The sequence below is a fragment of the Falco naumanni genome, chromosome W (genome assembly GCF_017639655.2).
Source record: "Falco naumanni isolate bFalNau1 chromosome W, bFalNau1.pat, whole genome shotgun sequence".
Classification (NCBI taxonomy): domain Eukaryota; kingdom Metazoa; phylum Chordata; class Aves; order Falconiformes; family Falconidae; genus Falco; species Falco naumanni.
In genome coordinates this window covers 18,442,790-18,470,439 of record NC_054079.1, presented here as the reverse complement: position 1 = coordinate 18,470,439, position 27,650 = coordinate 18,442,790, and the positions used below count along the sequence as shown (strand labels likewise).

At 39.5% G+C, this 27,650-nt stretch overlaps 1 protein-coding gene across 4 annotated transcripts in view; it reads left to right on the top strand.

Annotated features, from left to right (window-relative positions):
* LOC121080591 (mothers against decapentaplegic homolog 2) overlaps positions 1-27,650 on the top strand; it is a 55,455-nt gene that overhangs the window by 13,187 nt on the left and 14,618 nt on the right. For 3 of the 4 annotated variants that reach the window (XM_040578722.1, XM_040578721.1, XM_040578723.1), the window contains exon 3: positions 26,646-26,735. The exons of the other annotated variant lie outside the window; for it this stretch is intronic. In XM_040578722.1, the coding sequence (XP_040434656.1) occupies positions 26,646-26,735 (90 nt within the window). The remainder of the gene's footprint in view (positions 1-26,645; positions 26,736-27,650) is intronic. 4 annotated transcript variants of the gene reach the window in all.

Below are 27,650 nucleotides of genomic sequence, written 5' to 3'. Positions count from 1 at the left end.
TTGATTCATGTTGTACAGAAATCCTACAAAGGTGCCTGTGTAAGCCTGTTATGTGTGACATAAGTATCAAATCACTTCACAGGTGTATGTGTTCTATAAAAACGTTAGAGGATCTGGTGGCACAGGAATTTTCTGGGCACTTAGCCCCTTGACACTTAAAATAATTCCTAGAAGAGAGAAACTGCATCTAGTTTATGACCTTAATTTCTGTATTGGTACATTCCATCCCAGCTATTTTTAAACTTTGTAATAATCATAGTGCAGAATAGATTTGACTGGCGTCAGTACTGATTTCCATATAACAAATGTGTTATAGCTGTTACCTGATAATGATTTTAGCATTCTCTTCTGGATTTGACACAGCTTTCGGGGAAAAGCATGATTATGCGCTGAATGAATGACTACTTTAATTCTGTTCTTTCTCTTTTCTGTTTGCCTTTTGTTTTTAGTGCTGCTCTCTGCTTCTATTTTCTTCCCTAGAGCAGTCTCAAAATTCTCTGGGTTTTCCTTCTGCTTTCTTCCTTTTGCCAGGTGGAAAACAATCAGAAATAAAATATTAGAGCTTTCTTGTCTTTGTGTATCAATAGACTGAGATTGGAACTTGACATGAAATGACTATGTGTTTAGCAAGTGTTTACCACAATGAAGACTAAATGCTTAATTGAAAGGTGTTTCATATGACAGAAGCTATAAATATGCCATACAGAGATTCACTTGATATAAAGTGTGTATCTAACTTTTAGAGCTCTTAAGAGCTCTTAGAGGGACTTCCTAGAGCTCTCCTGCAGGGAGTACTGGAGCAATAAATATTGCTATTTCAGAATAGTTGTCTAAATTTAATTTTGAAGCTGATGTTAGAAGAGACAAACCATATGCTAATATATCATTGTTTTCTTAGCCTACATTGAGTATGTCCTCCTGCTTGCATGACCTATTGTGTTAAAGTAGACATAGTAAATAAGTCTTTAAAACAGAATACAAAGCTCTGTTGTACTCTGTATAACAACCTCCACGTTGTGAATGGACCAGCAGTTCTTGCTGGGCTGTGAGGTGCTGTTCTTTTTACAGTTGACTGGAGGATAGATGAGGACTGGACCTTGGTGTTAACTTTTCTTGACTACCTTAGGTGTAAGCTGGTAGCTAGAGAGTTCTTCAAGTGATGTTGGCTATTATACAAGGTTTAATTTTAAACTAAGAAATGGATTTGGTATTACGGGGTGAGATCATATCAAGGTTTCCAGCAGTGCTATACAGAATTCTTGAGTTTCACAGTTGGCTTTTAGACTGTTGATGTTGTTTCACTTTGACAGCAGTTGTCTGGGCTCCCAAGAAAGAACAAATGTCAACTCGGTACTGTAATGACTTCTGTAGATTCTTGTTCTTGGATTTAGTAAGCTAATGAAGCTGCTGCTTGAGACCTGCTTTAATGAACGTCTTAAAGATCTGCAGATCAGCAGGGATAAATAATAAAATGCTGAATTTGAAACTTTGTTTTTCCTTCCTAGTCAGCAGGAAGCTTGAGGTGCTAAGTTGCTGAGATGCAGTTCTGATGTGACAGTTGGGCTAACTTTCCAAATGTGTGTGTGTTTAACTAGCTTTAGATTTACTCACACTGTTTAACTCGGTGTAGATAAAGCGTGGGATGCTTCTGTTTTCCACTCTTGCGTTATTCCCTCAGCAGAAGTTTCAGTTGTGGTTTTACAAGTTTCTGGTCCCCTTGGAGATTTTCAGAGAGTTTGATACAGTAGGTAACTCTACTATACTTTTTCATCATTAAAACCTAAAGCAACTGAACATCTGCAAGCTTTTCTCAAAACTGAGACCAGCTTGGACAAAAGTTGAATTAAATTGCCTCTTCAGAAATCAGTGTATGCTTTGTCATCAATAGTCCGGCAGCGATTAGCATTGTATTGTTTCTGTGCTGTTCGTCAAGGTGCCTATGTACTAAGTGAGGCTGTGATAGTGTGTGTACTGTGCAAAAGCAGCTCATGGTAATTAACACAACTTCTTACACAGGCTAATAGAGGTTCTGAGAAAGCAGAAGCAAACAGATGGAGTGGGTGTTTGCATCGCACAGCAGCAGGGGTGCTTAGCTCTTCATAAGTGGGTCAGTAATCTAGAGCAGAGGCTAAATAAGTACAGAGATCCTTTTGACACTAGCCCTCTAAGTAATTTGTAGTTATCTTGCTGAATCCTCCCGGCAAGCCAGTGGGATTCTAATCACATAATCCCTGTGTATCCTGAAACTACATGTTGGCATGTGAGTTCACTTTTCTAAAATATGTAGTGAATTTGGTAGATTTTAAGATCCTGTCTTCATGCACTTCCTTGCAGTTTTGACACAAATGGAACACAAGAAGTAGTCAGTGGAGAAACAACATAAACATACCTTCGTATAAGTAGTCTTCTAATGGAACAGTTTCTTCCTTATTAGCATGGATTGTTCTGTTGAAATAAATACTTTGTAACTAGTGATAGCTAAAATCCAGGCCTTTAACAAACCAAACTGTGCCATGTAGCGAACAGTCAACTGGCATGTTCATAGTCTATCTTATTTAAAAAGCTTCCAGTGGTGACAGTACAGCCTATTAGAATCCAAAGTAGGGAAACACAAACCACTCCTTTCAGTGTCCCGGTATTTTGATGTGATAAGCTGTGTGTTTTTACTGTCTTAGAGTATAGATATACTTCATGCTTTTTTCTTGCATCTTTTAAAAAAGACTTACCAAAACACAGTTGCTCTTGTAAAATGCCTGATAATGTACAACTAATAACAGAGTTTAGTTGGGGCAGGTTTGGGATAATGTTGACCTGGCCTCTTGTAGCTCCTATGTTTTCAAAATTTATAGAAAAGCTAGGGGAAGGGAAGCAGAACTGTCTCCTTCCTGAGCTGTAACTAGATACATCCGTAGCACATGTTGAATTCTGCTTCCATACCAACGTTTGGGTAATGTTAGGTCTTTATCTTATGTGAAGGATGAGTAGTAATGGAGATGACCTGCCTATACAGGGTATTCCTCAGGTACAGTGGTAGTCCTAATTTGTTGCATGTTGTAATCTGTTCACTCTTCCACAGAAGTCTCCATCTTGCACTGTACTTTTGCTTACCTGTTGTTAAACCTGCAGAGACACAAATGTCTCATTTCCTTGCTGGCAGTTTCCCTGTTCCACTGTTGGCACAGTTGGCATGATGCAATGCTGAACAGAGGCATATGAGAACACTCAATGTATGGGTGCACCTTTTTTCTTCCTTTCAGTATATGCAGGAGTATAAAGAAGAGATACGTGCCTCCCATCGGACTTGGCATCTCTAGCTTTCATTTGTTTTAGCTTTGCGTAGTGACCATATCTTTCACGTGTGCCCTGACAAAGGCTATTTGTAGTTGGGAGGAAGGGGGCAGCTAAAAGATGCGTCAGTGACAGTATACTTCTGTATTTTCTTCCAGATGTTTGTGTACTCATCTCAGTACAGTGTAAGGGTATGAATCAGGAAGTTGTTTGATGCTGTATTAAACCTTAACAAACTTTCTTCTTGAACAGTTATATTTTTTGTTGACAGTAATAGTAGTAATTATATTACAGTTACTATGTTAACTTGCTTTTGATGCTGTGTGGAGCACCAGTACTTAACGTGACTTTTAGCTTTCATGGGAGGTCATGAGTTTCTGCAGAGGTGGTGAATTTTTATCACTGTTTTGTATTAGAGGAAACTACAGTGTGAAACAGCGATGTTGAATGTTGGTGAAAAGTGATCTGGCAGATTACTAGCTGAAGTAAGGTTTTAAGGCTAACTTCCTTAAATCCTAATTCAGAGATTCTTTGCTGGGGTGCTAGTACCTTGTGAGTGCTGTAGTCTTTGGCAAAATGCAGCAGTTGCTTCCAGCACAGAGAGGAGGCTAATACTCCTGTCAAACCCTTGCTTTAGAGCCTGCTGTGCCATTAGTTTTAGAAGGTATTATCTGAAAAAATGTTTTTTTCGTGCTTAACGGTCAATATGTGTGTAGAAAATGTAGTGTGAATGTACCCTCTTTCCTTCTTGCTTAACATGAGGATAGCATTCCTGTGCTGTTTCCAGGTTTTTGGAAGCTTATTTTTGCGTTTTTTGCAGCCTCCCAATTCTGACTTAAGTGGGAGAGGTAGTGAGAGGGGATCAAATCCTAACATTTTTTGAGGAACGTAGCTGATTTGTGGAATCTGTAGTCAACAATTAGATTTCTGAAGCACCTGGCTTCTGCTTCAAATAAGAGATGAATTCTGTATTTTTGTACCATCCAGAGGCAAAGAAGAAAACCCTGCAATGGGTTCCATGGTTTTGGTAATATGGAGGATTTTGAGGGAGTATTAGGAATGCAAAGCAGACAGCTGCAAGTGCAGTAAGTGTTTGGCTGGCATTGAAATTAGGAGGTACTTACTGACCACCTTTGCTAACAGTAGTGTTTCTTTGAGCTTGTTAGGATGAAGTAGTAATATTTTAAAGCTATATCTCTTGTGTATCTTTCACTTCAGCCAGTAGTGAAGGTTGGGAACTTTTGAAACTGCTGTCATGGAACCAGTCATACCCTGATTCTCCTGGGGAAACAATGTGCTGGTGGTATTTAAGCATTGCATTCAGAGTACCTTTCTAATATTTTTTCCTTAAAGTAAAAATGTGGTAGTGCATATTGACTGCTTCTGAAGGCTGTAATGCTTTTGGGTTGTTTTTTTTGTGAAGCAAAAATCTATGTATCCAGGAGTTTCTTTTCCATGTGACTTCTGAGCCTAAAAGGCTGTTCCTGATGTTGAAGTAACTAGTGCTATTGACGCTTGACTTCTTTTCTTATACTTGCTTACAGTGTTCAGGAAATAAATCCAGTACATCTTATTTTTTTAATATATATTTCTGATGTATTTTTCAGCTACTTAAAACTGCAGAATCTGGTGAAAGTTCATCAAACGCATGAAGGCAGGACCATCTGACATGGTCAAAATTCTCTGAAGAAACTAATTTCTTTGTTATGCTAGTGTTATTCCTTTGCTTAGTTGTTTTGCAGCCCTTTCTTCATTCTCTGCAGTGAGTTAGGATATGGTATACATAAGATAAGCAACCTAGGCATAGCTTATGGCACACGTTAAAATTGTTTTCTGAAGGTCGGCTCTCTTTATTAGTTAGTATGAGCCTCCATACATGGAACTTAGTAGTGCTGATCGAAGCGTGTACAAAGGATTTAACAGCAGAAATAAAGTGGGGCAGGAAGACCTGTTTAAAGATGGGACAGCTGGCTTGGAACTGCTGTTTTGAGAGCAAACAGGTCTTTTAACATTATGACACTTTGCCTTTTTCTTCACCTGAGTAAAAAGTAATTTCTAATTTAGGTGTAAAGGGCACAGTTTTCCTTGAATATAACCCATGCTACCAGTTAGCATGTGTTTTTGAATTCCTTGGAAATATTTGTCAGGAAAGTGATCACACAGCTGCATGCAGTATCCTAGTTTTAAGGATGCTTTTGATCACCAGTAGAGCAGAGTTGTCAAGCTAATGCGGCTTCTAGAATTGTTTTCAAGTATTAAGATCTTTCCCCAAAATAGGCTACTTCTATGGCTTTAACTTGACAAGGAACAAAGGAATTTCTGTATTGCTGTCCTCTGAAGATGGGTGATTTCAACAATTACACTGTGGGGGAAAGGTTCCTCTGGAAACTGTTTTAGGAGAGTTCCCAACATCTGCTGCTAAGCTCTGAGTGAGTTAGCTAACAGGACAGCAGCAGGGAGTTGGATTGGCACAGTAGATCCTAAAATAACACTGCTATCCAGACAGAGGTGAAGTCCATTTTCCCAGAAACGGAACTTGGCACTTTTAGTTTGTAGCAGAGCTGGGATAATTCATGATGCGAGTTGGGGACAGACATTGATTCTTAATCATAGCTCACAAATTGCAAGCTGCTATGTATAAAAGACATCCTCAAACCATATAGTATATTTCAGTCTGAATGCATTCACTTAAATATAAATTGGTTCTATAAGTGTTTGAAGCCTATAGTTGAACATCTTAAGCTTTCTAAAATAAATATAGATACTTAAGACAGTACGTCAGAATACATTAAAGCACTGTTTTTATTGCTGAGATTACAGGAAGAATGTGCTTGTAAATTGTTTGTTGATAAGCTGACTCCTTTTTCTCATGACAGGATTATTGAGGATGAAGCAGAGCCCCCTCTGCTTTTCTCTTGTTGGAATTTCAATAAAAATAATGCTGTAGAACAAAGCCAGAGAAATCTTTCCTGGAAGTATGGCAAGAGATAGCTGAGATTTTGGGGAGTGTTGGCCAAAATTAGCTTCAAAATCCCCTGATCCTCCTTGTGCTGTGCAGACATTGAATGTGTTCTGTTGGGAAGATGTATCTAGCAGGAAGATCAGATTGTCCTTGCTCTTCTCGGTCCCATAAATATGATGGGACTTGAATGTTGTATCTACATGCCCTATAAAAGACAAAATCAAGTTCTTGGTGTTTAAGTGTGTTGTGCCAGGCTCTGGCCTCTGCAGGGCAGTGAGGACAGAATGATGGTGTGCTTTGCAGTGGCTTCCTGTTGTGTGTGACATCTCCATCTCGGAGTTGACCCTGTGCATACCTATTCCTCTGGTAGCTTGCTGTGTAGCTTCCTGACTTCCTGTTAGTAAATGGTGTTGTGCAGCCTAAATTTCAAGCCTAGGAAACAGCCAGGCAGCTTGCCAACTGAGTAGAGTCCAACTGCACTGCTTGAACATAAAATGTGAGAAGATGGTCCTGCAAGAGGAACAGTCTGTTGATGAAAGTGGCGAGCGCAAAGCAGTTGACTTCAGGGGTGTTTTTATGACATTTTGGAGTGTCTTTTCATGTGTGTGGAGAGTTTCTTTCAATAACTTTACAATGATAGCTTTCAACTGATCCATGTTCCATAGCGCTGTATTGTGCAGTCTGGGTGAGTGTGTAGAGAGAGAACAAAAGAGTTCTGTGAGATTGCACTAATTTCCTTGGAGCCTTTCTCAGAGCTGGGGTGGCAGAAGCTGGCACCTGGTTTTCCAAGGCAATCTCCTGCCCAAAGATGAATGAGTCCAGTAGTTCTTAGTTTCTAAATATTCAGGATGGAGTGGTTATAGACAAAAAGATGCTAGCTCTAATTACTTATGTGTAAAGTGACATGTTCGAACTCTAGGTTGCAGAACACCTTTAGATGTTGCATGGACACATAATGGGAAATAAAAATTCATGTCAAGTTTGACTTCAAGTCTCTATGAAACTTTATTTCTAAATGAAGATAGCGGTCAGTAAGGCAGTACTAGTGACGTTACCTGCATCTGTTTCAAAACTACTCTTAAGCATTTCCTTTAACTACAAACCTATCTTAAATGAGTTTAACTGGTGTTTTATCACAAAACTAAGCTTAAAAATGAGAACTGGTGGTCACTTAAAAATTTTTCAATTTCTGTTAAACTGATGAAAGAGAAATAAGTGTGTTCAGATAACTGGTATTTCTACTTGATTAGTCTATCTGGCATTAATGTTCCTGAATTATATGTGTATTTGTAAATGTTTACTCAGGGAACGAACTGGATAATTGTACAACTTCTGATGTGCCTGTCTTCAGAAACTGACTTTAAGTAAATGCATTTTGGTAGTGGAAACAGTGCTTCCAGCATTTCTTACTAAAAGTGTTTTGTGAACTGGTCAACCCTGTTGCGGGCTCCTGTTTGTTGAGGGAAGCCATCTTGGATGGGTGTGTGACAAGAGCGCAGTGAATGGTCAAAGCAGAGTAAGCTAAGAAATTAAATAATGTTGTTCCCTCTTTCCTTAACCTTTTCTACATCCACACTATAGCCTAAAGTTTGTTTGCTTTCTCCTATTGGATCCATAGCATCAGTGTATTTGGTATGTAGAGTAGGATGCAGGATTAGTAGGAGCATAAGAGAACGCTCTTTTTTCCTAGTAGCATATTTTTCCTTTACCAACTCTTCCAACTCAAAATGGCCACTTAGCAGCAAGACTTTATTCCTGGTATCTGTATACAGAATAATATATGTGCATCAGTAGGGCACCGCCCCGACACTGCATATTACAGCAGTTAGGGCCTTGCTCTAGTGTAGGTAAGTCATTCTTTAGAAGATGAATTTGAAGACTTAGGTTTTCTAGCCTTCTAACACAGTGTTGATTGAAATGAAGAGTAGTGGTTGTGTTCAAGTGTAATTGAGTGAGGTTTTATTAAAAATACTGAAACATAGCTGTTAGCTTGGTTTGTTGCACAGCTGTGGCTGAATGTAGAGGACTGAATTGCTGTAACTAAGATTAAGCTTTAGTGTAGACGTAGTTCAGTTTACAGCATTTTATAATATTGATGTCATCGTGAAGAAGGAAGTCTTAGAGTATTCAACAAAGGTACTTAGGGCTGCCAGTTTTAAGCTCCTGCAATTCAGGAAGCCATGTGACTTACCTGCATAATTTGTTGCAGAGTTGGTATGCCAAGCAGAAAGTATTGGCATGTTGAGATAGGTCAACATGTGAAAATGTAAATGTGCAAGATACTTAGTCAATAGCAAAATGCTGCATAGCTTGAAGGAGCTTGCCTCTCAAGTCAGGAGGAGAAACTGTTGCATTTTGGGGACTATATTATATACAAACTGGAACACTGGATAAAGGCTCAGGGGATGTGGATTCTGGCCTTGGCTCTTCTGCTTTTTCCCAGGTAACCTTACAAGTTTTTAATTTGCTGTCATTTTTCAGCCTGTAAATTTGGTTTAATTTCTGGAAGGCATGTAATAATGCCACCTCTTTGCCTCACTGGTATAAGCTGTATTATTTGGTTAAGGAGTGTAAGTTTAAGGCGTTGTTCCCTTGGACTATTAGTGATGTGGAAAGCAAATTTGGGGATGATGAGTTGTTGGAATTTGTCGAAGTTCTTTATTTTCAAGTTACTGTTGCTTCTCATTAGGACTGCCATAATTGTAAGAAGCAGGAAGTGTCAGAATCAAAAATAAGTGTTAAAGCTTGCTTGATTTTTGTATGCCATTAATTTTCAGGTTAACAACTGATGCTGGGGCAGCTGAATTTTAAGCAAGTGAAAAAATAGCTACTTGTGATTACTTTAGTGACTTACCTGCTCAGTGGATCCCGGTACAAAGCCCTTAACTAGGAAGAATATTATCTGTATCTGATACCTCATGCTACCATTAAGACAACATGTTGGTTACTCAAGAAAAAGAAGTTGTGTTCTTTATTGTCAATACTGAGCCCCAAATTATCTCATAAATAGTACTTGTTTCTCCTGCAATAAAGGAATCGGGGGTGGGGTGGGGGTGGTTTAGTCAGCCCAAGTTAATGCTAAACTATTCCCTGGCATACTGTGGTAATTAGTGTCTTTATATCAGATCAGCTATTCAGTGTGGCAGATTCCACTCCTCATTATAGTCTTTTGTTGCAGTACCAAGAAAACTAAATTGGCTGGCTTTTACAAAACACCTGAGTACCTTTTTTACTAGTGTGAATGTTTTATGACAACCAGAGCAATTTTACAGGAAAAACTTCCCAATTGTGTAGTTCAGGTTGTTAGTTTAGGAGGAATTTATAGGATAAACAACATACTGCAGTTCTTTTACTGCTGCAGCTTTGAACACAAATAGCTAGTTAATGGGCTCCCTACTGACTTAATCTTGCTTGTAATCCACACCTGCTAATTTAATAAAAGTAATTTCCCATGTCTTGTTTACTCCTTGCTTCTGTTCACTTACTCTGACTTGCTTGCAGTGCTGATTGGTGGAAAACTTCTAAAATTTACTGTATACAATACTGTAGTCTCATCATGAACAGCTTTCGTTGGCTTCTGTCATGCTGCATTGTTTGAAGCAGACTGGCAGGATACGAGAGAACAATCAGGAGCTAGAGTAAGTTCACATCTCGCTGCATATGTTTCAAAATTGGCAGAAGAACAATGAGATAGGGGAAATCCCCTTGAACAAGTGTTGCACAGTAATCTGACTTCAGCATTTGTTCAGAAAAGATCCTCCAAATTGTGGCTTTTTATTCCAAAATGGACAAATGAGTTTCAGTAAGTCAAGAATGGAAAGTTTTCATTTAGAGCTGTTGCCCATAATTGTAGGTAAACTGACCAATTCTTCAGATGCTTTGGGTTATCTTTTCTTAGGTACAGGATAGAGAAAAGCCTGATGCAAAAGAAGCAAGCTCTGCGTTTTGCTTAAATGCTGAATTTCAAAGTTTATATTTAGTTGAGCTGGTCTTTGCTTCCTCTTAGTTTTGTGGGAGGCTTCAAGTCAAGTTCCTCTGTTGATGTTTCAAATAATTTTAACTTAGACTGTAGTTCTGAAATTTGGAACACAAGGAAAGGCTGGTGTCAACTGATGTAAAATCTTGCAGCTTCATGGATGGGAAATTGTTTGAAACTGTTTGACTCTCATGCCTTGGTTAAAAAAGTTTTCTCCTTAATAGGTAACTCCATATGTTAATTTCATGGACTCCTAATGATGTTTTCCAGGAGTGTCTTTATGGACCTTGCTGTGTTTGTGTAAACCTACAGCAGTACAGCCTTCAGTTACCAAAGCTTACTGATAGTTCATTACTGTCTTTCTGTAAGATGGAAAATTTCTGTTATAGTGTGTGGGGGAAGTTGAATATAAACCTAATAGCTATATCAGGAAAAGAATTCAAGTGTGTCTGTTCTACTGAGTTCCACAAAAGCTAATAATGAAAATACCTTTTTAGTTCATTTGTATTTAAATTTTGAGTGTCTAATGTTCTGCTTGTCCCATGTACCCATCTTGCAGACTGATGCCTTGTCTAAGCACAATTAGTAACCAAAAATGAATGTTTTGTTGTCCCTTATGTGTCTCAATGAGATTAATATAGTAGGAGGGCAGAGGGCCTACTGAAGTGGTCATGCCTCTTGCAAGTTGCATTGGTGGCAGCTGTTTTAAAAATGCTGTAATTGTCTCTTCAATGATAGGAAGACATTTTTACTGGAGCCTGGTATTCAGCACGTTTGTTCACCATATGGGAACCCTTCAATGTTTTGGCCAGTAACCACAGCAGTTCCAAGAAGTATTTGAGCAGCTATCCTTGCAGAGAGAAGCCGCGTAACTGTTTATTGAATGCTAATGTTCCTTAAGCCTTGAAAACTCATCTTTTTGGCTGCAATAGGCAGAGAGTGAGCAACTGCCACCTCAGCAGAGGGCAGATGGTAGATCAGGGTTGACTCCTGTTAGGTGGAGTGAGAAGAAACTGTTGAACACCCTGGGAAAGTGCTTTGGCTGTTAAGCAATTGCATGTGAGGCAAGAGTGCTTGTGGGCATTGTCTTTAGATGAGTGTTCTGGGGGTGAATTGTGAGCAAGGTGCTGAAGACTTCAGGACTTGTCCAGGATCTTAACACATCCTTTCTGTCTAGCTCTAGGCAGCAAAGCTCAGGAAATTCATTTTAATTCTTGTTCTAACTGTGTCCCTGCATATTCAGATTTTCTGTCAATACTATCTAATATGGGGTCTTGTATTCTGTTCTGGGCCTGAGAGCAGAGGCCTGTAGTTAAACACCTTGGATATTAAGTTGCCTTCCTGATTTTGCCTATGCTAAACGCATAAGACAATATATCTCAGAAAACACACTGTTTGCTTCAGAAATAGTGCTTTCTTGTATCTGAAAAATTAAACTCTTCAAACCTTTTTGTGGTTTCTTGCTAGCTGTGAACTTTCTTTTAATATTTCTCATAAAACCTGGTCATTGCTGTGTGTGATGGTAACGTCATTGTTTGATTTAATTTTTGTATTTGCTTATTTACCAAAATGATGCAACAATCACAGCGCAAGGACCATTCAGTTCTCTTCCCCAATATGTTGCTTGGGGAAGCTTTCTCTACAGCTCAAACTTTGTTTGAAATATAGGAAATACTGCATGCTTTATTTATATACTTGAATTTTCTTTGAATTTGTATGCTTTACCTTTAAAAGATAGTCTCTTGTTTGGGACATGGATCAAGTTCAATGTATTCTTTCACCAATTTTCTGCTAGGTGTATGTGGCTTGGGTTGTGGCAGGGGACATTCTGGCAGTAGTGGCTTCCCTGCATAAAGCACTTTATATATCCTGTGTTCATTTGTTTTCCTGGATTTCTTGAGAAGGGTGTATGATTCATAGGGGAAAGCTGTCCAGAGGCAGCTTCAGTTTGTAATGAGGTATTAAAAGATCCTGTATCTGTTGTTCTAAGAGTAATGTTTTTGCCAAGTTCGCATATTTTTCAAGGAATGTGGACAAGGTAAATATCTTGCAAAGCTAATCCCTCCCCCTCACTACCCCAAATACCCATAGTTTGAGAAGGTTAATCAAAATGTCACATGTTTTTTCAGCTGTCCATCAGCTGCAAACCAGCCCACTCATGCGGTAGCATCAGCTGCTCACCCACTTGGAGGATGATGGAGTCCTTGAGAAAAATTGTTTGACTTAGCCCTTGGTAGCTAGCTTGTACCTGTTAGCTTGTGGGAAAAGCTTTTACCTCACCTACTATGACTAATAGTGGTTAGAGAGCTCAAGATAAAGGTAATTTTTTAATGTCTGTCTGGTGCTAGTCCCGAAATGTGTATGCCAAGCTCTATTTATGTCTTTTGAAAGTATGATCTTCTATGAGATTGCTGTCTGTTGTTAACAGATCAGTTTGTTGTGGATCAGCCAGTATTGTGCTGGAGATGTCTTCCTATAAAGATATTTTGTCCTTTGATACCTCTGTTTTAGGTCTGTTAAGGATGATACAGAGTTAATCTGTGAAACTGTTTTGGGTGTCATCTTAACCCACTGCATGATATTGCTTACTAATGCAAAACAGAAAAAAGTAACCACATGTGGTGTGAAATGAAATTGAGATGAATCTGTTAGGTTCTTCATTCCTTATGTAACTTGTAAATGAAAGAAAGATATTTAACAGCTTGACATTGTTCCTGGTCTGGAAGACCATGCTAGGTCATCTGTCTCTACTTGGAGCATTTCAGTGATAATTTAAATATTAGAAAGGAATTGCTTGATCAACTGTTCTCATAGGCATGGTATAATGAGAGTGGAGGACAGATGGTGATTTCTCAGCTAGTCTGAGTTGCTGAACATAGTTGCTTCATAGCTGCCTGCTATATGTTGTGGTGCAACATCTCAGTAGTGCTACATGGAGCTCTAGTTATTTTCCTAAATGGATGGTTTTGGAGCATGTGTTCCTGGTTATGCTTCCTTTACTCCGGTAACAGAGTTTTGATCCTCTATTTCTTTGAGGAGGTGGTCTTGTGTTCTCTGGAAAGTTTTTGTCAGAAAGTCTGAAGGCATTTTCCAGTATGGTGTTCTCAGATGAAATACAGATAACTTGTCTGAGCAAACTGATATTAAAAGATACGTAACGCACATGGTACTTTCAGCTATGGGAGTTTCAAACTTGGACTTCTATCCCAGTTGAAGTGTTGCATTTATGTTTCTAAAGATACTGTGAGAAGCTGCAATGAAGGTTTTCAGATTGCTGTATTATTTTGGATATAATAACGTAACAAAGGAAAGTAGTGTAGGATGGCATTCTCAAAATTATAACTTGGAATTCCTAAAGTACAAACATCCATGTCTTCAGAGCTTGTGGGTCCACATGATAATCTGTTTTTCTTTGTGTTTTTTGCATGCTTGTTTCCCCTCCTGCTTGGTTAGTCTCTGAGGAGCTGCTGTTGTGAATGCTGGAGTACACTTGTCATCCTCACTAGATGCAGGGCATCTAGAAGTCACTGGTTTTGATGGTGTTTTTTGAACATGTGACTGGGGGAGTAAACCTGTGTCGTGGTTCATCTTATCTCCAGTAAGACTGCTTCAGAGTTTGTGAGATACAAATTGCAGCTGCTGAAGGCTGTGGTGGTATGTTGAGAGTAGAGAACTGTAGGGCAAGTTTCCCAGCAAAGCTGTTAGCTCACGATTTCCATAGGCTGCTTTTGCATGCTCCCTGTCTTCAGTCTCTCAGCATAAGACTTGTGGCCAGCTCCCTCGGACTCTTGACTGAAGCAGAGCTGTATTGCATGCCTTTTTCTCAGTCCTGAACACCATCTCTGTGCTGCTTGACCTTGCCATTTAGAAGTTTACAAGTTTGCAGGCTGCTCTCCACCTGACTTTGAACAGAGAGTAAAGACTCCTTGATAGGATCTGCATCTGAACAGGCCATATGGACAACAAGAAAAGAAGTAAATATTTTACTTCTGCTTGGTTTCCATGGCATCCTGAAACAATTGCTCTTGAACTTTGAGGTGCTATCCTTCCAGCATCTCGAGAAAAATAAGGTAACACTGTTGGCTGCTTTTTGTCTGACAGCACTGTGCTAGCATGTCAGGATTTGGGAGAAGGGAGGAGGATGAAGTGCTTTGAAGAGGCCTGCCTTATATCTGTATTTTGCCTTTGTAGGCAGTTTGTTGCACATGACCAAGAAGTGTGCCTTTAGAAAAGGCAACAGAAGCCTATACTGTTCATCAAGATGACTTGTTGGCCTGGTGCTCTGTAAAACTGGAAGAAACTAGCTACTGGCCCTGAAATGAGCAGTGAGTGGCTCAGATGTTAGGTTATAACAGAGTATCTTTCATACCTCACGTTCCACTTCAGAGTTCCCTGTGGACATCCTTAAAGTTTAAGCTGAAGTAAATGGGACTTGTTTGATGACTTTTCTTTTCCCACAGTGTTAGGGAGGTTAATTGTATCCTGTGCCTCCTGCTTTTCTGGCTCTTCTGATGTGTTAATTTTTTTAGCATACATCCATTTATAAGGAAGGTTACTTAAATCATTTTCCTCAGTTCAGATGCTGTGTTTTCTATTTGATGTAATGATTTTGAATGTACTGTATAAAATTCTATGTAAACTTTATTTGTAAAAGGGTTCTGATTATGAGAACTTGTGTAATTGTTCCTGGTTTATATTCCACTAAATATGTATATGCATAAACGTTTCTTTCTTGGATGTAGCATGTCCTGAATGTGTATGTGGGGAGGAGGGAGGCACAGAGAGAAGGTTGCTTTGAGCAAGTAATCTTCAAGCATATGCCACACAAAGAAAAAAGGTCTGGTTTTGGATTTTGGGGAGAGAGAAAACCAGGCTTATTTTTATGTATGTAAGACCAATTGCATAAATAAGGGGTTGGGGACACTTGGGGAACCACTCATAACTGTGGGAGCTGAATGCCCCAGCTGCCGGTTTTACTATTGTTTTGTTGAGTTTGTGCTGAGACAGAAACCTGTGCTTTCAGTTCTGTAAGAGTTTTCTTTTCTGGAGACCAGGGCTCTTTTAGACATTACTTAATATCCTTTTCCTAGACTTAACAGGCTCTGTTTCCCCTCTGAAGAATGGGAGAACCTGTTAGCAGACTAACTGCCCACCTGTAATTAAAACTCGCAAATGCCCATTCACTCTGGTTGTTAATACTAGCCTTTAACAGAACTTTCTAGGGATCTGCTTTTCTGTCCCAGTGTCTGTCACAGAATGGTCTCCATGGAAGAACCTTTTCCAGCTCCTCTGAAGGATGAGTGCTACTGCAGACCTGTGTAAATAATTAAGAAGAATTCACACTGGTGCTTTTTATTTGGCCTTGGTTAAGATATTAGCTCATACCTCTAGCAGGTGCTTGGAAGAAAAATCATTATTTCATACTGAATTACTGAATCTTTAAATTTTCTGTTACAAGAAAATGAGATCAGGACCTCTATGTTACTTCACATCACTCACATGCAGGAATGAGCTGCTGTAGCTTTGAGTCGTGCGATTTGATGAATGTGTATGCCTGGTTATGTACACTTAAATGAGTAGATGATATTTTGTCACTGCAATATGGGATGATGGAGATGCAAGTAAAAAGATTGATCAGTTCTGCAGGGGTGCAAAATGATGTAAGATTCAAAGAAGAGTACAGTAGATACTCATGGAAGTAACTTAATACTTGTATTGTTACTGCAAATCTCTTTAATGTTTTTGAAGTGAGCATAGTGCAAATGACCTTTTTACTGTCATCCCCAGTATGGGGAAAAGAAACAATGAGCAACATATATTTTGGTAGTTGAGGCATTTAGGCCAGCCAAACTACATTTTACAGTAAGCTTTTGTTCAGACAGCTGGCTGTACAGCTAGCTGAGGTGCTGTTTGCAAAGACAGGTGATATAATTAGCATTGCTACTGGGTGGTACATAGACATTTTAGGCTGTAATAGGGAGAAATGCTAATTGCTGGTATATAGAAAGGACTGTCAAGTCAGAACATGAAGGCAGCTACACACATTTTCATTTGAAACTCAGAATTAAGGAAACCACGATAAGGCAGACTTGGTAGGAACTGTCATTTCTGCTGAATATGATACTGTATGTAAGCCAATGAACTATTTTAATTGTGGAGTTTTTCACATGTATTACACCTAAGCCTTTCAAATCAGTCTTTCCTATTGCTGTTGTCTTTGAGACTCTCTGAGCTAGTTCCAAAGGTTTGGTATACTTCCCTCCCAGCTGTTCTTGATCCTCAGTTGCATCAGGAAGACAACTGGTGTCAGAGGAAGGATTCTTTCTGTTCTTTTCATCCATCGAGTGATTCTTTTCTCAGAGTTAGTATCAGTGGAGTGTAATGGGACAGTATCTTCACAGGAGTGCAGCTTCAGTCTAGCTACACCAGTGATGAACCAGAGCCTAAGCCAATATAGTGGTGTTCCTACCTTGGGTTCCTGCTCCCTATGTTGCTGTGTGAAGTCTTGGATCTAAGATCTTGCGTAGCAGGATTTTTTTTAATTACTATGCAAGGTGCAGATCTTCAATATGCAGACTTTAACCTGTCTACTCAGGCAAATTTTACAGAAACAGAAATGAGCAATGTTAAAACAATAGCATTTGCCCATTTGCTATGAGAAAATGGGATTCCATAAAGGCAATGGTTATTTCTTACTGCTCTAACTCCATTTTGGATAGCTTGGTGTAGCTCTCGAATAAACTTCTGCACCTCTCTTCTGCCCCCTTGACAAATTATCAGGTGAGGCAGTAAATGCTGTAAATGTTAGGCTGGTGTAAAGGTGTTTGTGTGCCTGTGCTAAGTAACTTCTCTAGTTCAAGTGAAAACCTGATCAACTTTTCTGTTGTTGTTGCAATCTTCTTGTTTAGTCTTTGAGTGAAAATGTTAGTGAAAACAAATGTCAGGCTTGCATTTTTAGGAAAGGCTTTGCATGAGAATTCTAGAATTTGAAAACTAAAGTGGGATATGAGAATGACAGTTAAAATGGATAAATGAGGTACTATCACAGTTTACCGAAATTATTTATCGTTTCAGTCACAGCTCCAGCACTACAAATGCCTCAAATGTAGGGGGAAGACAAATAAGATTCAGTGGAAGAAAGGCTTGTGATTATAAGATGCAAGAGACAGATAAATGAAGATTACTGTGCACATGTACTTGCAAAGTTGGTAGTGGCTGTAGGTTCTGAAAGATGTGAAAGATTCAGGAATAATGTTAGAAGTTCAGTGTAATACTTTACAAACAAGCAAGTTAAATGTCCAAGACTATTCTGTAATGATTCCTGTATAATACAGGCTTTGACTAGCATGAAGGTATTTGTATTTCGGGTTTTATTTGTCATCTTGCTAGTGCTGGCACTTCAGGTAAAGGGGAAGCTGTCAACTGAATTCTCTGCTTTTTAGCTCCTTTAGAGCTCTTCCACTTTGCAAGACTTTGAAGAAGAAAGTGCAGTTGCAGTTATGTATGAATTGTGACGGTATTTAACAACTTTTGTATAGACTTTCTGGTACTTCATATGTGAATATCTGTGAAGTGGTTCTGCCTACTTTCCTCTGATGTCATACTTGTTGGGAGCACTTCATTTAGTACAAAAAGTACCTAGAGCGCACAGCATTGCCGATACCATAAACAGTGTTAGTGGTGGGATAGTTACTTTATTCATTCTGTCTCAGTAAAAAACAGTAATAAATTCATAGTATCAATGACATGTAATATACAGATACCAGCCTAAGCGTGTGTGTAACTGTCTTGGTGCATGTAGGGTACTGCTTAAAGCTCTTGTTGGCTTTGGGTTCTTTCAGCTATAGCCTCAAATAAAACAGCATCTCTATAAAACAGTATTATCGATGAGACCTACCAGCTTTATCCCTCATATCTTCTACTTTGCAAATGCATTTGGTGAAAGTATGGGGATGTCTTGGAGTAAGTGCAGCGCAGTGCCATGTGTAGGCACCAGCTTGTTTGATGCTGTGGTCATGGCTGTTTGGACAGTACTTGCACATACTTGCTTGGATCTGTACATCAGTACATTTGGCTTTTAACTGTGCTGGGAAGCTGAACAAAATTAAGCAACCTAGGTAGAGTACCAACCTGAGGTAACTTTATTAGTTGGCATCTGGACATTAGTGAGGAGATGGATTGTTCTGTGTAGCTGCATCAGTATTACTGCTGCTGCAAGCCAGGTTGCAAACGGATTTCTACATTCACTAAGATGAGGTCGTACTGGCACAGACCTAATATTAATATGCTGGTTGGCAATGGTTGTCTTGTCCTGTTCAGCCTTATCCTGTTCCTTTTTTAATCTAGATGGATCCTGCATACTTTACCACTTAATCGTATTGTGATTACAAAAATCTTTTTGGGTCAGTGTGTCCCATTTGGGATGACATCCATCTGTATTTTTGGACTCCTGAATGTGCCTAAAATGTGTTACTTTAAGCTGTTTCATCCCATGTAGTTTATATCTGGTTATTACAGATTTTAATATGGACTTGATATTGGATTCCTCAAACAGGGCTATAACACATTAAAGCAAGCAATCATGTTGCTCACTTGTGAGTGTGGCACAGACAGTGTTTGTCCATGTTCATTCTTCCGATAATTCATCTGTATTTGAACTGGGACTTGATTAGTCCAGTTTTGTAGTAGACTTACAGATACTATTATTCCCCTAAGATAGTTTGTACTGTTGATGCTGATTTGGAACATAATCTGTGATATGTAGACTAGGCAATACAAATAATTTTGTTATCTTTAATATTTAGGTTTTTCCAGTGTCTGCATTTTTTCTTGCGTATGCCAGTATTTTCTGTCTTGCTGAAGAAAGGCAGTTTTGATATTTTGTCTCAATATTGTGAATCATTGCTACAGCTCTTTGCTGTTGAGGTAATTTCTTGCCCAGAGTAGGGTTTGTTTGGAACTCAGATTTTCCTGTTAAAGGAAATGATGAAATGGAAGTAGTGAAGGCATACTGTGTGCTGTTGCATGCTGATAGCCACATTAAAGATTCTTCTTGCCAGAATTGTACAGTATCATCTGAGATGCTGGTCCTTATAAGCAGATGAAAAGTCATGTTGAAATGCCAATCCTTGCAACCCTTTCCACTTAGGGGAAGGCTTTGACAGAAGAAGCTTTGATTCCACCCAGTAATAACTTGTCTGACTCTTTCTTCACCCTGTCAGTCCTGGGATATAGGAGTTGCGGGACTGAGTCATCCCAGGTTTAGTGTGTGGTAGCTTAACTAGAAGTCTGCTAGACTTCGACTTTTCCCTAAAAATCACTGGGTCTCAGAGTTATTTCTTGCAAGTATGCTTTGAGCATTTCTCCTTTCTCTAGGAAATAGTTTTATTTTGTTAGAACTTCAAAACACCTGGGAAACTGAGCCAACTTGATGCTTTATATCCCTGAAGTCCCTTATAATAAATTCATTTATGGGGTCTTCAAAAGCAGCAACCTAGTATTCAAGCAAGCTTGCTCTGAAGAGTGCTGGAGGCTACAGAACATGGTGATTTGCTAATCTAAGCTAGTGTTGAAAAGATAAAAATATTAGCTTTTGTATAGTTGACCTCGTTTCTGTCAATGGACAAATTGTTTTGAGAACAGCAATGAAAATGCTCCTTGGAATGAAACTGTCTGCTCTGGTGGGAGGAAGTATATTAGCTTGAAGCTTGTATTTTGGAGTATATTTAAGTGCTATCTACACAGGAAAGATTTAAGTACAGCTTAGATGCAGGAGCCAAATTGTATTTTGGAAACAGTGATGGCTTACCAGTACTGCAGTATACAGCAAGTTGTAAACAAAAAAACCCCTTTTTGGTAAAATGTGAAGCCCAAGTGTATTTCAAGGCTTCGGTTTGAGGGCAGTCTGCTTACTAAAGATGAAATGGTGATATGTCTTGGCTGCCTTCCTTCTAATAATTTAAATGTGCCTGGGAACATTCCCAGGCACCATGGCCAACTGGCTCAGGGCTGTCTTGTCCATAAACTCTTAGCTACCAGGGCAGGGTGGCTACATCTGAACTGCCCGGTGCGAGTGGTCCCGATGGTGTGTGACTCAAACCTGGGAATTGTGTGGGAGAACAGTAATTGGCATGACCTAGTGCTGGGGAATGTCCTAGCAGCTTTCTAGCATACATGATTGTGTTCCAGGGCCCAGGAATGTTTCCAGACAAGACTTAACTTATGAGTACAGATGTTAGTCCCAGATTCTTATAAATTCTTTATGGACTAAGGCATAGAAAGACTCTTCGCATCACAAGGGATTTAGGGTGCTTCAGAAAGGCAGGTTTAGGAGAGAATGCCTATTTATTTTCGGGGTGTTAATTCTGTACTACTAAAAAGTCTGTACCTCCTATCTCTCTTTTAGATGGTTTTAGTGGTTGTTAAAACATCTTTCAGAATGCTGTCGCCTTCTTTACAGCCACCACCTTTCTGGGATGAGTAGGTGTGTGTGCCCTCCATCGGGCTGTTGCTTGCGTATGAATGAACATACTGTGGCCTTTCATGGAAGTGCTGTGTACAAAGTATGCTTTTTTTATGGTTGAGAAATTTCATTCTGATTTCGTGTGTGTGTGAATACAAAGAACCTTAGTTTACAGACTGGGTGATGGGGGGGGGGGGGACGACACGACGACACACAACAGTCTTGCATCTTTTAGGCAGTGGATCTTTTATGTGAGCAGGGGAGTGGGGAGGCCACTTAATTTCCGCAGATGTTTCTTCCAGTGAACAGTAAAAGCTGTATTGAGCTGATTTTATTGATCATAAGGGATATTTTCCTGCAGGCACTTCAGTGTTTGACTAGATTATTCAAGTTGGAGTATAGTCCTAGCTTAGATGAGCCAGTATAACATTGATATTAATGCCAGCTCTAAGCAGGGATACATCCTGGAAGACAGTGTATCATTTAAGCTGCTGGAGCAGTTTGCTCTAACTGATCACTTTTTCTGTACCTTGTGGCCTGCCCTCCCTCCATGGTGTCGTGAGTTTCATTGCAAGCTATGGCTCTGTCACACAGTCACTTCAGGATACTCTTTGTCTTTCCATAGTTTGCGAAATGTGCTGTCAGCTTTGATAGTTTGAATATTTATAGAGAGAAGTTAGCAATATAAAATGCTGTTTCTGTTCATCGTGCTTTGTCAAGGGCTATGAAATTTTACTTCTGCATGTGCTGTATTAAAAGTCTTTTGAAGCAAATGCATGGCATGTCATGCTTACATCAGTGATGCACTCCACAATTTTGGGAACGTGTAATCTGTGTGACAGCATCAGCTTTGGAGCACTGCTTTGTATAAAGGATCTAGGTAGTAAGCTGTCAGAGCTAACTGTGTCAATGTGCAGCAGGCTTTGTGTCTGCTGATTGTTCTTCTAATTTAATGTGCATGATGATCTCTTACCAGCAGTAGTGGTGCATATTTAAGGGCATGATACATTCAGGGGTGCTGCCTGGTGTCCCACAGGCTGCCCGTGTGTCTTTGGGGCAATTATTTCAATCCTTAGGCAACTTCTGGCAGCCCACCATCCTGGAGGTGTCTTAGGAATATGAAAAAGAGCAGTTGCTGATGCAGGGATGGTCAGTATTGCTCTACAGCCCACTCTTTCTGGAGAGCTGTGATGCTGCCTGCATCTGAGGTGGATGTAACTTGTTGAGGACAGTTGGCTTTCTTGCAGAACTGGATGTATGTCAGCAAATGGGCTTTTGCATGTGGCTGTCTGCTGCTCTTTACTAGACAAAAAGTCAGCTAGTACAAGATTTTGCTTGTGTCATAATCAGTAAAATGTCAAAGGCCATATATTATTTAACATTTTTATTTTAGAGAAATGCAGGCTGCTGCCCTAAATTATACTCTCACTCCTCCTTTGTAGTGCTTGTGTAGCTCCACAGTGAGTAGAACAACTGATCTGGCTGAAAAGTACTTCTGAAAACACAACTTTTCAGCCATATAGGTTCTGTGGTCAGATAGCCAGTTTATTGATTTGGGTTGCTCCTCAATGGCATGGAAGTTTCAGCTTCTGTGGAATGACATTAGAAATGAGGCATGTGGGACTGGCAAGACGGAAGAACCATTCATTCCCTTCATCAATAGCCCATACTTGTTTTATTGAAGTCACCATGGAATTGAGGTGGCTGTCAGCCCTGAATGTGGCTTTATGTACAGTGCTGTGCTGTCTCCTGTTTTGTTTCATAACACTAATGAATTTTCCCTGTGTAGGGAGGAGAAATAAAAATACTTACCTCATGTCGCGACGGAGGGAAGACACAGTCACTCAATATGAGCGATCAGCAGACTTCGTTTATTGTCCCTTACAGTCACCTTTTATGCCTTGTTATAATTAGCTCATACATATTACAAAAGCATTATTGGTTAGTTGCCTAAATACCAAGCCCGCCCCTAGTTTCTCTTCTGTAGTTATCTGTTCCCACCTGCAACATTCTTTTCCCACCGCGATCTTCCTGTTACTGTGTAACAAGAACAGCCAAGGAGAGTGTATTTTGCTTTACTTCAGATAAGCTGAGAGCGATGTGCATTTTTGTCCAGCCAGCTGGACTATGTCTATGTGACCCTTTTCAGCTAGCCAGTTATCCACAATTCCCCCGTTTTTATTTTGGGCGACATAGGCTTGGTTGACCATTTTCAATAACAGCGTTTTAACACAGGAAAATACACAGCCAACTTATAAAATCTCAGTTCAGAAGTATAATTCCTGAAATACTTGAAAAATAAAGTTAGCTTGAAGCTTTAATTTAGATGCTTTTTCTGTTCCAGTGATATAAAAAGTTAAAAAAATTCAAAGGTAATTTTAAAGTTCTGAACCTGGACTAATGCAAGCTCAAAACCCAAAAAGAAACCAACCTGATGTTTGACTAGGAATATTTGCAAATACTTTAGTGGAAAATCCCTGACCATTAACAATTTTCTGTCCAAATAACAACTGCCCTTATGCAACCAACCAGTCCATACATTTTCTGAAGAATACCTCATTGATATCAAAGAATTAACAAAGGGAAGAAATTAGTTCCAAGTTATATACATTCATAAGTGGATTTTTCAACAGTTACATACAGATTTACACACTAAGCCATAATGGCTTGTAGGTGATACACACAAGAAGAGTACCTTGCTTATCTGTCTGAATGTCTATGCTAAATTTGACAACTATGCCACAAGCCAAGCCTACATGGGTGCTGTATGTTATGCATGTTCCTTAACAAACAGAAGTATAATAGACAAATTCCCAAGATCTAGTCCCCAACCTAATTATATTATTTTGTAGCCAATTAAGGAAAATAACACAAATGTGCATATCTACATGTGCACACACCTTTTAGTTCAGAACCAGTCTGTGATAAAAGGCCTTAGCCTTATGGCATCATCGAATCTTAACGAGTACAGTGATTAAAAATGCAGTCTTACTGTAAGTGCGATTTATGCTGACATTCCTTCAAATGGTACATGTGAGTATTTCTCACTCAACTGCCTCAAGTTAAAATAGTAGTATTTGTTAATATGTATTAAAAAATCATTAATTGTCTACAATAGCAGTTGACTTCCATAACACTATGTAAGCAAAAGAGGCTTAAGATGGGTTTTCTGAACACTAACAATTTATTTTAGACTGTCTAAACTCAGGTCTTGAAAGATTTCACTCTGCCAGACATAGAAACACTGTTGCACTCCAGTTGTGATATCCCTTTTCCCAAGGTCACATGCACATCTCGCTCAAGCAACATTATTGTCAAAGCTTCTCTCTGCTACATAAAAGCATATTGCACTTGTAGATATAAAAGACAGCACCCTTACTTAGATTATTACCTTATTACCTCATAACTCTTAGTATACCTTGTATCTCTGATTTCATCACTTCAAAAATTCACCAGAAGCAGATAAAACCACAGCATCAGACTAAACTACACTTTAACTGCTGATTCAAATAAAGGCATTCTCTTCAAACATGCCTAATGCTTACAAATAATTTTGGCTGGTTTTGATCAAAAAACTATTATTACAATAATGATCAAAAATAATAATCCCGTTTGCAAAATGCCTTTAAGCCAGCCTCCTAGTCCCAACCAATTTCCACATTCAGAATACAGCATAAATACAGAATACAGAATAAATTATCTCCATCAAGGCAAAAAGGCTTCTCTTTAAGCACAGAGATGTTTGCTACCCATTTCTTGTAGGGGACATCTGAAGCACTTTTTATAGTGGGTTTGTAATCAATTCCGTATTTTCCCTTGAGAAGCTTAAGCTGTTCCTCTTGTTTCAGGAGTGTCTCCAACTCTGAGTTGTCGAATAGGTCCGTATTTCCCAAACATATCATACATTTCCTCCGCTGTGATTTTATACGGCAGGTTCCGAATATAGAGGATCCGATTGACCTCTGGGGGCAGCCAGATGTTAGCTCGCTTGGCCGCTTGCATCGCCATGGCGCCGATCGGAGGGGGGTGGGGGTGGGGGTGCCGCCTTGGAGAGAAACCGCGGCCGGGAAGGGGCCTGCCGGGCCGCGCCGCCGCTCGCCGCTGCCGCGGGGGACCCGGATGCTATCCCATACGCTAATAACCCGGGTAATGCCTTGTTACAATCTATGTCCCGAACGCTCCGCTTTTCTAAAAAGCATTTGAGCGAATCGTACGTTGCTCGTCTCTCCATACCGTCGTCAGCGCTGTTGCAGCCTTTGCGAGACTTCGGCGACGCGTGGCCGGCGGGACCCTCTGTAGGTGCTCCCGGGCGCGGGGACTGTGCCCTTCCGCCTCCTGCGCTGCTTTCAGGACCGGTACCCGAATCTCCGTCGAACTGTGGCTCGCAGGTTCAGCCCTCTCTAGGGTCCCTGTTCGGGCGCCATTTGTCGCGACGGAGGGAAGACACAGTCACTCAATATGAGTGATCAGCAGACTTCGTTTATTGTCCCTTACAGTCACCTTTTATGCCTTGTTATAATTAGCTCATACATATTACAAAAGTTAAGCTCATTATTGGTTAGTTGCCTAAATACCAAGCCCGCCCCTAGTTTCTCTTCTGTAGTTATCTGTTCCCACCTGCAACATTCTTTTCCCACCGCGATCTTCCTGTTACTGTGTAACAAGAACAGCCAAAGACAGTGTATTTTGCTTTACTTCAGATAAGCTGAGAGCGATGTGCATTTTTGTCCAGCCAGCTGGACTATGTCTATGTGACCCTTTTCAGCTAGCCAGTTATCCACAACCTCACTTCTCTTCCCTTAAGCATTCAGTCCAAACTTGGGAGTATATGAGCTAAGCTTAGTAGTTTAAGATTTACATTGCAACACCTATATTTAAAACCAGGAGTTTCACAAACTTGGATTTTTCTTTCTGTTGCAACTTTTCAGAGGCCATAATTTTTAAAGGTTATGTAGCAGCCAGTCAAACTTCAGGCTTTGTAATTAGGAAGTGGAGATATAAATTGCTTGTGAACTAAATTAAATTCTCTTCCTTTCTGAGGTGTGAAGTCTAGCTGAGTGTTACTTATATAGAAAACTGTCAATTTTCAGTGGTCACAGAGCAAGTCTCTGATAGAGGTGAGCTCGATTTATGCTTCTGAAAGCCTGCTGCCAGTTTACAAGCCCACACTGTTTTCTTGCTTTGCTTAAATCTGCTGCTGCATTTAGTTTATGCCTCTGACTGAAGGCTCCTGTTTCTTTACTGTTGTGATCTTGTCATTGAACCAGTTTGGTAAAGAGTTAGTTGTCTCTCCTCTCCTACTGCTTGATTTAGCAATTAAGTTTTGTTATTCTGTAGTTAAGTCTTAAAATACTGCGCAGTAAAACTGATGAACATGATACTTTTTGTACAGTGGAAAAGAATACTTTAATCAAGGAAAGTACAGAAACAGTGAGAAGTATCAGCTACAATGTGCTTTTTTTCAGAGTTCAAACTTTTCTGTTTTGGGAAAAGCAGCAAATCAGTATGTGTGTGTGGAGAATAAGATTAATGCTGAAGTAGTTGTACCTGAAAGTTAGATTGTGATGTTCAGTTTCAGATATACATGGCCTTTGTTTAGAGTCTTAGGGATGCTTATGTTTAAAAACAAACAAAACCCCCTCAGAAACTACCCTTTAAAACTGAATTTTGAGAGAGCTAGGCTGAGGAAGTTTTGCCTGTTTTAAGGAACATTACAACTGTATTGACTACTTAAAAACATTATCATTACCTTGAATCATGTGTTCCATTTTGATAGCCTCCTTCATATAGAAAATATAGCATGAGATGCCAGTTTAAATGCAAGTCTAACAATGCTCTATCTTCTATGTGAAAGGAAGTATTCTGTACATTTTTCCATGTTTGACATCATGGTGTTTTGAATAACCATGTCCCATATTCATATCAATTTTTTGTTTTTGTTTTCAATTTATGCACAGCACTTGCTCTGAAATTTGGGGACTGAGTACACCAAACACGATAGATCAGTGGGATACAACAGGCCTTTACAGCTTCTCTGAACAAACCAGGTGAATATTCTGCCCTCTCTCGCATCATAGAAATCTTGTGGGAGGGATTGGCTTTGGAGGGTCTGTAATGGGATGATTTAGCTGTAAAATAGACTAAAATGCTTCCTAGGCCTCTCATGGTACAGCATTTTAAAATATTTGCTTGCCAGTGTAGAAATCCAAGTGTTTTCAGCTGATGTTTTGACCAATGAAACTCTAATTCTGGAATATTCCTTTTTCATGCCAGTGCTATTGAAAGAGTAGGAAGACTTGTTAAATGCAAGCTCTAATGTGATTTGGTATTTATATTAACAAACTTGGGAAACTTAATTCTTTAAACACTTTGTAAGATTAGGTCTAAACTGCTTTGTATGCCACAAGCTTTCAGTTAAATCTTGCGAATTGGCTCAGATACGAGCTACTAAAGAATTGTTTGAAAATTCTTCGGTAGTCTAATGGTGGACAAATTCTAAACAGGGTCTTTATTTTTTCATGTCACATTACTTGATTTGTGTATTGAGGTTTGTCTCCCATCCCATAACAATCATAAACATCTGCATTTGTGTAAGTATGTGCAGTCTGTCTTAAAACTAGCAAAATGTTTTCAGCTGGTAGCAAGGCAGATGAAATCAAGAAGATAAACTGTACAGCCCTTACAAGATGTGCATTCATGCTTTTTGTATTACAGTTACACTGCCATGTGGATTGCTTGAGCAGCCGACTACTTATAGGCTTATTTGCAGTCCTGTGGGAGTTCTTATGCTTAAAGCCATAAAGCATCCATGCCACAGCAAAGCCTTTATGTTAAGCAGTGGAAGGGACTATTAAAGTTTGTGATTTTTTTTTTTAACAACTGTCTTCTGCATTAAAAAAAAGTATATGAAGCAATCATCCAAAATACTTGGTTGGAGGTAAAGTGTCTTTTAATGAACTCTA